Source organism: Haplochromis burtoni, unplaced genomic scaffold (genome assembly GCF_018398535.1).
Source record: "Haplochromis burtoni strain Fernald_Lab_line unplaced genomic scaffold, NCSU_Asbu1 Contig_148, whole genome shotgun sequence".
Taxonomy (NCBI): domain Eukaryota; kingdom Metazoa; phylum Chordata; class Actinopteri; order Cichliformes; family Cichlidae; genus Haplochromis; species Haplochromis burtoni.
Window position 1 is genome coordinate 1,126,420 of NW_024582509.1, and position 7,967 is coordinate 1,134,386.

At 44.1% G+C, this 7,967-nt stretch overlaps 1 protein-coding gene and 1 long non-coding RNA gene across 2 annotated transcripts in view; one reads left to right on the plus strand and one right to left on the minus strand.

The window, feature by feature from the left end:
• Positions 1-6,427, plus strand: part of LOC121815180 — a 23,144-nt gene extending 16,717 nt beyond the window's left edge. The window contains exon 4 of the long non-coding RNA XR_006054853.1: positions 6,342-6,427. This is a non-coding gene — a long non-coding RNA (uncharacterized LOC121815180). The remainder of the gene's footprint in view (positions 1-6,341) is intronic.
• The window catches only part of ccser2b (coiled-coil serine-rich protein 2b), a gene marked incomplete in the record, with an annotated part of 59,438 nt that overhangs the window by 16,635 nt on the left and 34,836 nt on the right, over positions 1-7,967 (minus strand). The window contains 7 exon segments of the mRNA XM_014336771.2: positions 1-71; positions 638-724; positions 850-933; positions 1,017-1,131; positions 1,430-1,534; positions 3,182-3,266; positions 6,375-6,465. Coding sequence (XP_014192257.1) covers positions 1-71; positions 638-724; positions 850-933; positions 1,017-1,131; positions 1,430-1,534; positions 3,182-3,266; positions 6,375-6,465 — 638 coding nt within the window.

Genomic DNA, 7,967 nt, shown 5'->3' on the forward strand with positions numbered 1-7,967 from the left:
GTCTGCGTTTGTTGATCCGTCTTTGCCGTCATCTCATGGCAGCGACACCTGGTGGTCACCATGGGAACAGTCTACACACACACACACACCTTATGAATACTTGGACATCTTCGATCGTCCCACATCAGTCACACTGATCAACACAGATTCATCGATCATGTCAAAGTTTGATGATTTCATAACAAGAAACATTCAGTTAATCGCTCAAACCTGACGAACAGAAACATCAGAGCTCAGAAAGACTTAAACCTAAAAGCTTTTGTTTGATACATTATGACTAATAAACTGAAACAAAGTCTCCAGCTGCTGTAATGCTGAGCACTCAGTGGTGTGACAGCCGTGTACGGTCATGGATGTTTATTAAGATGCTTTAGTACCGTTGCAGTCAGAGCCTCTCGCATCAAATATATTTTTAATTTTCATTAATTTGCCCAAACAGACGACATTTAATGTCATTTTAACTTAATTAAAGCATGTTTTATTATCATAATATTAATTATTATTGTTTTTAAAAGGATAAATGAAATGAAAGTGAATAAAATGTAAACCCTTTGGTCGGGACAGTTCTCAGCCGCTAACCACTGATGGAAATAACGAGTTTGGATTGGCTCAGGCAGGAAGAGGGCGGGACACCCACCAGCTGCTGGGTGAGCTGTGCGATGGTTCGGTCACGGCTCCGCAGCTCCTCTCTGAGCTGCTGCACCTCCTGCAGGAGAGCCTGGACCTGCAGGCACGCACACACAAACACACACGCACACACAGGTGGCGGCTGAGCAGAGGCATTCTGGGAAATGCAGGAAAACAAAAGAGACGATAGAAGAAGAGAAGAAAAGCCTGAAAGGCGCCGACCTGTGAGTCGGAGCTACGCGAAGAGTCGTTGGCCTCGGGACTCAGAGTGTCTGTGGTCAGAGTGTCGTCATCGCCGTCGTCCTCCTGATCACAAACAACAACAACAAACAGTAAACAAGCCGATGTTACAGATGAAAGCTGGACCAGTACACCAGCCCACAGCTCACCTGCAGCAGTAACCTCTGCAGGTACTCCAGCTGACACCTGACAGCCGAGCAGTCTTCAGCCAGCTCCTCCACATCCAGACCCAGACTGGGAGTACCAGGAGACGGGGAGGTGGAGCTAAGGGGAGGGGGGAGGTCAGAGGTCACACATGTCTGCCCACAAATATCAGAGCCTATGCTGAACTCTAAACGCACCTCAGAAGTTTACACATGCAAAAAACACTTTTTCACACATTTCATTTTAGGCAGAGGATACACGAGAGAGCCAATCACGTTTCAGGGCTAGCTCAGGCCCCGCCTCAGGACATGCTACATGAGGCCAGGTTCATCATCAGATAACTAAGAAAACATGCTGCTGAAGCTACAGACGGGAACTTTGAGGTTTGAGGACAGAAACTGAGGATGTGCTGAATCACCTCGTAGGAGGACAGAGGTCCAGGACGAGCTCGCCGTCCCTGTTTGAGTCCGTCCTCTTATTCCCAGGATCCTCGGTGAGCTTGTAGCTCTGAAAATCGCTGAGGCTAGAAGAGAAAGACAAACGATGCACGAGGTTTAGTGATGATCGTCAGAACATTACAGCAGACACAGTTTGTCCCATCATGGCTGTATGAACAGTGTAGAGCAGGGCTCTCAAACTCGCGGCCCGCGGGCCATTTGCGGCCCAAGTCACCTCTACTTGCGGCCCGCATATAGATGTGAAGAAATATTTTTTAAAAACTATTCCACGAAAAATGATTTAATACGACAGCAGAGTGTTACAGGCATGGCCCTTTAAGACTGTAGCCTCATGGGTGGTGTAGTCCGTGCTGCAGGGAGAACATGTGGGACCGCCTCTCCCGCTGTGTGAGAGCGTGAGGGAGAAAAAGGAACATTGAAAAGTAGGAGCTGTCACCGAGCAGAAACGGGAGCTGGAAGCATGTAAATATAATAATAACCTGCAGCCAAACAGAGAGCCTGACGAGCCCAGCTGTAAGTAAGCTGTTAAGACTCGACTGTACACTGTGTTCGTGTTTTCCTCCGAAACAAAGTTCTGCTGGAGCCTTTCAACGCCTCTCTCTGTCTCTCGCTAGCAAAGCTGACCCAGACAGTAAAGCTAGTTCCCGGCTACGAGCCCGACACGAACCCAAAGTATTAGCCAGAGTTTCCTTACCGCGGTTGGGAGCCGCGGACCTGGCCGAGGTAACGAGAGAGTGCAAACATGCTGAGGGCTGTGTTAGCTCAGCGACAGATTTATTTGGAAAGAAAACTATTTTCACTTGCAGTCGAAAACTCATGTGTACGCTTATACCTGCATCTTTATTTTGTTAAATACAAACATAATTGTAGCAAAAGTGCTGCCACGTGTCTGACCAGAAAGAGCTGTTTATTTGGTAGTTCAGTGAAACTACTGTCCTACACTGCTGAGTGACTGTCTGCTGCTCATCAAATACATTTCATTGCAATGTTGACCCTGTGCTAGCTTACAAATGACAAATGAAACTGAAAAGCTTCAGATAGTTAAGAGTGAGAAAAAAAATTGTGTTCATGTTTGCAATTTTGTCTTGTCACACAATATTTGGAATTAAATAAAAAACAAAACACTACATTTTAGGAAATAATGGGTGTTTTTTTGTACTACTTGGACACTAAAGTGGCCTCCAATGAGATGACGGTGCCAGAAGTGGCCGGCGGCCTGGTGTAGAGCATCTCTCTGCAGCACACTTTAGCTTGCTCCAGGTGTGCACCGAGCAGGCCGAGCTTCTCAGTTTTCTAATGAGACGATTTATTAGACACACAAACGGCTGTAAGCGATAATCCATTTGTTCAATCTGTGACATTTTCCTCACAGTCAACATCGATCTCGACCTCTAAATGACCCGCTCTGACCCCGAGCCCTCAGCGTGGACAGTCGGTACTCGCCGGTCCTTTTCTCTCACCAACAATAACAACGTAATCAGGCTGATACTGATAATCTCAGTACTTCTATGGGTTAAATCTTTTGTGCCCCAGGGCATCATTTCCATTTAAAACAACTATTAAATCCACTAAAAGTTGTGTTTAAATGACGAGAAATTAAAAGAAAAGACTAAAATAATCAAAATTTACAAATATCAAAAACAATGAGACACAAAAAAACCCTTACATAAAATCAAATAAATTGAGCTGATAGACAAACGAGCTCCGCTCACCCTTCGTTGTCATTGTGGACGTCCTGCGTCCCCCAGCAGAGCTGCCTCTTCCTCCACTGAGCCATGTGGGACAGCCCGTCTCCGTCTGCAGCCGAAAAATCAAACAAGAGTCAACACTGACCGGAGACGCGGCGCTGTGGTCACCGCTGAAGCTTTTGAGCCCTGCACAGATCCTGCTGCTCGCACTGACGCGACGTGCAGATCACCATGACAACCAGTAAGGATTTAACTCCAAACAGAGGACGATTGTTTTTGTAGGGCATCCTGAAAGCTTGCATCACTCTGGTTCCCTTTACAATACTTTTTAAATGACGCCAGCACTAAGCCCCGCCCCCAGCATGATGATCCCAAGTGTCCAGCAGCTGTTAGCAAACTGGTCTCTGAGAAAACCTTCAGTCAGTTAAACTGGTGAACCCTAACCCTAAGTCTAAACTACACATCTGAGTTCACTTTGCAGTCTCAGCTGATTTTGTTGTCTTGCTGTTAGCATCTTTTGGCTAAGCTGTATTTTGGCTAAACCACAGCCCCGCAGGCCGAGGGGGCGGTGTGGCAGCAATTTTTCACACCAGCCTATTAATCAACCAAAGACCCAGACAGACTTTTAATTCATTTGAAAGCCTGATGCTTAGCCTCGTCCACCCCAGCTGTGAAACTCAGAAACCAGTCTTACTTGTTATCATCTATCGTCCACCTGGGCCTTACACAGAGTTTCTGTCTGATTTCTCAGACTTTATATCTGATTTAGTTCTGAGCTCAGATAAAATAATTATTGTGGGTGATTTTAACATCCATGTAGATGCTAAGAATGACAGCCTCAACATGGCATTTAATCTGTTATTAGACTCAATTGGCTTCTCTCAAAATGTAAAAGAACCCACCCACCACTTTAATCACACTCTAGATCTTGTTTTAACATATGGCATAGAAACTGAACATTTAACAGTGTTTCCTGAAAACCCTCTCCTGTCTGATCATTTCCTGATAACATTTACATTTACAATAATTGATTACACAGCAGTGGAGAGTAGACTTTATCAAAGTAGATGTCTTTCTGAAAGCGCTGTAACTAAGTTTAAGAATATAATCCACCCACTGTTATCATCTTCAATGCCCTGTACCAACACAGAGCAGAGCAGCTATCTGAACGCTACCCCAACAGAGGTCCTCATTAATTCTTAAATATGATCAACCTATCTCTAATAATCGGCTATGTACCACAGGCCTTCAAGCTGGCTGTAGTTAAACCTTTACTCAAAAAGCCATCTCTAGACCCAGCAGTCTTAGCTAATTATAGGCCAATCTCCAACCTTCCTTTCATATCAAAAATCCTTGAAAGAGTAGTTGTCAAACAGCTAACAGATCATCTGCAGAGGAATGGTTTATTTGAAGAGTTTCAGTCAGGTTTCAGAGCTCATCACAGCACAGAAACAGCTTTAGTGAAGGTTACAAATGATCTTCTTATGGCCTCTGACAGTGGACTCATCTCTGTGCTTGTCCTGCTAGACCTTAGTGCAGCATTCGATACTGTCAACCATAATATCCTATTAGAGCGATTAGAACATGCTGTAGGTATTACAGGTACTGCACTGCAGTGGTTTGTATCATATCTATCTAATAGACTCCAATTTGTACATGTAAATGGAGAGTCCTCTTCACACACTGAGGTTAATTATGGAGTTCCACAGGGTTCAGTGCTAGGACCAATTCTGTTTACATTATACATGCTTCCCTTAGGCAGCATCATTAGAAGACATAGCATACATTTTCACTGCTATGCTGATGACACCCAGCTCTATCTGTCCATGAAGCCAGATAACACACACCAATTAGTTAAACTGCAGGAATGTCTTAAAGACATAAAGACCTGGATGGCCGCTAACTTTCTGCTTCTTAATTCAGATAAAACTGAGGTTATTGTACTCGGCCCTGAAAATCTTAGAAATATGGTATCTAACCAGATTCTTACTCTGGATGGCATTACCTTGGCCTCCAGTAACACTGTGAGGAACCTTGGAGTCATTTTTGACCAGGACATGTCCTTCAACGCACATATTAAACAAATATGTAAGACTGCTTTCTTCCATTTGTGCAACATCTCTAAAGTTAGAAATATCCTGTCTCAGAGTGACGCTGAAAAACTAGTTCATGCATTTATTACTTCCAGGCTGGACGACTGTAATTCATTATTATCAGGATGTCCTAAAAACTCCCTGAAAAGCCTTCAGCTAATCCAAAATGCTGCAGCAAGAGTCCTGACAGGGACTAGAAAGAGAGAGCAGATTTCTCCTGTTTTGGCTTCCTGTTAAATCCAGAATTCAAAATCCTGCTCCTCACATACAAGGTCTTAAATAATCAGGCCCCATCTTATCTTAATGACCTTGTAGTACCATATCACCCTATTAGAGCACTTCGCTCTCGCTCTGCAGGCCTACTTGTTGTTCCTAGAGTATTTAAAAGTAGAATGGGAGGCAGAGCCTTCAGGATCCTTTCAGCGCCGACTCTTCCCTTAGGTAACAGACTATCCATTGTTTCAGATTCAGCGAGACAAGAACACTATACCTACTTTGTAGAGTACATAATAGGCAATAATTCAATGACTCCTTTTGCCATAAAAAGCATCTACAGTCTCGCATAGGGCTGGCACACTAGGTCGACCACTGACAATCCTCCTTAGTTATGGCATGCTGTACGAATAACTTCCCATCGATACGCACATTGTGCATCGTTTATCTTCATCTCAACTATGGTTCGTTAACAGGAATACGCTTAACGTTCTGCAGCTTGAATCATATGTCTCGTTATTACCATTCTGGTTCATCCCTCTCTCACAACAGTGCAATGTTCTATTATGACTCCTAACTAGTCTTCCTTCCTTCTCCCACAAGCCAATACACAGCGCAGATCTGGCCCTGCCCCTCCCGTCGAGCACTGGCTTCTAGCTGGAGGTTTCTTCCTGTTAAAAGGGAGTTTTTCCTTCCCACTGTCACCAAAGTGCTGCTCATAGGGGGTCATATGATTGTTGGGTTTTTCTCTGGATGCATTATTGTAGCGTCTACCTTACAATATAAATCACCTTGAGGTGACCTTTGATGTGATTTGACGCTGTATGAATAAAATTTAACTTTACGTCCTTACTGGGATCCATCATTTCACTTTACAGGTATCAGTGATATCTGCACATGTTCAGACATACCGCTGTGCAGAGAGCCATCCTCTGGGAAGTCTGCGTCCAGCATGAGATCATCATCAGCCAGATCGCACGAGTCCAGGTTGTTCAAGATGTCCTGAAAGACAGCGTACGACAGAGACACGCGGTCTTTAATAAGCCGACTCCAAGAAAACACACCGGGCTAAATTCAATGAGCAGAAAATGTTTCAGGATCTTCTAACGTCAACGTGCAGACAGCGAACGAGAGCATCCAGAGCTGGAAATACAAATGCTCCTTTCCACGGAGCACCACACAGGAAAGATGAGAGTACGGATCCACTCAGTGAAGTGTTGTTTAGGTCCAAACCTATCCCGACTGAACAGTTACAGCTTCCTGTCCTTTATTTTGGAAAAGAAACCTTGAAAGGAGATAAAGACAGAACACCGAGACGTCTCCGTTTTCTTATCTTGTAAATAAAGAAAACACGTTTTTGGAAATCTGGACCCTGCTTCCCTGATTTCCTTTCCTCAAACCCAAACTCAGCAGATTTTGCTGTTAGTGTGAACATCAGCTGATAAAATCTGCTACAAGCACGACTCACTGAGCGAGCGGCTTTCACATCATTGGGTCACCTGTTACTGCAGCTGGTTAACGACAACAACACGACCACTCACAAATCCACGCAGCTCCAAAACTAAAGAGTTTCATGCAGCTTGTATTTAATAAAAACTTTTATTAGCAGAGCCATGAGGAAGAAACGGTGCATCACTTTAAAACAAAGAAACGTTCCTGTCTGACTGCTGTCAGAGCTCTGAGGATAAATATCTATAACTAATCAATCATATCTATCAGTTAAACCTGAGCAGTAGGTTTTACCTTGTATTGTGTAACATGTCAACATGTCACAGGACATCTGCAGGCTACAGGTTAAGGATCAGCTTTGAGCTCCGTTCATTTACAGTAGGACACATGCTGACCGTGCTTTCAAAGTTATTCTGAAAAAATAAACGAGCGTCATCAGAAAACAGCAGCAGATGATCCTTCTATCATCCAGGACAGCGGTCGGAAAACTTGATAGTATCTCGATATTTGTGCGTTAGAGGAAAAAGAACATTTATTGAATAATTCTCTATTTGATTCTAGTTTTGCACAAGGTGATCAGACCTCGAAGAAACACAAAGACCAAAGAAAAAAAAATCAACAGCAATTTAACGAAGCAGCTGACAAAAGGCACAGACCGTCCCCTCGTCGTCAGCAGGTCTTTTGTGCTTGCTGATCAGCTCTGAGTTCTTCTGTCCGTGCAAGAGTTCGAAGGCTGCTTCATGCAGAAGCATCTGCCTGCATGTGCTCAGCCACATGCAGTTAGCCTGTAGCTACGACGCAGAGGCTCCTCCAGCCACCATGAAGATGATCTGCAGCGATAACCACAGCAAAAGTTACAGGACTCGTTTTTAGTCAAACGGCATCAAACTGTGTCAGAGGTGAACACTCGCCAACACTAATGTTGTAACAGAGTTAAAGTTTCTCACAAGCAAACATCAAAATTCATCCTTGAAGAAAACGAAGACGAAGAGTCAGAAAAGCTCAGTCACACCTGAGTGACCCGAGAGGAAAATAACACACACACACACACACGC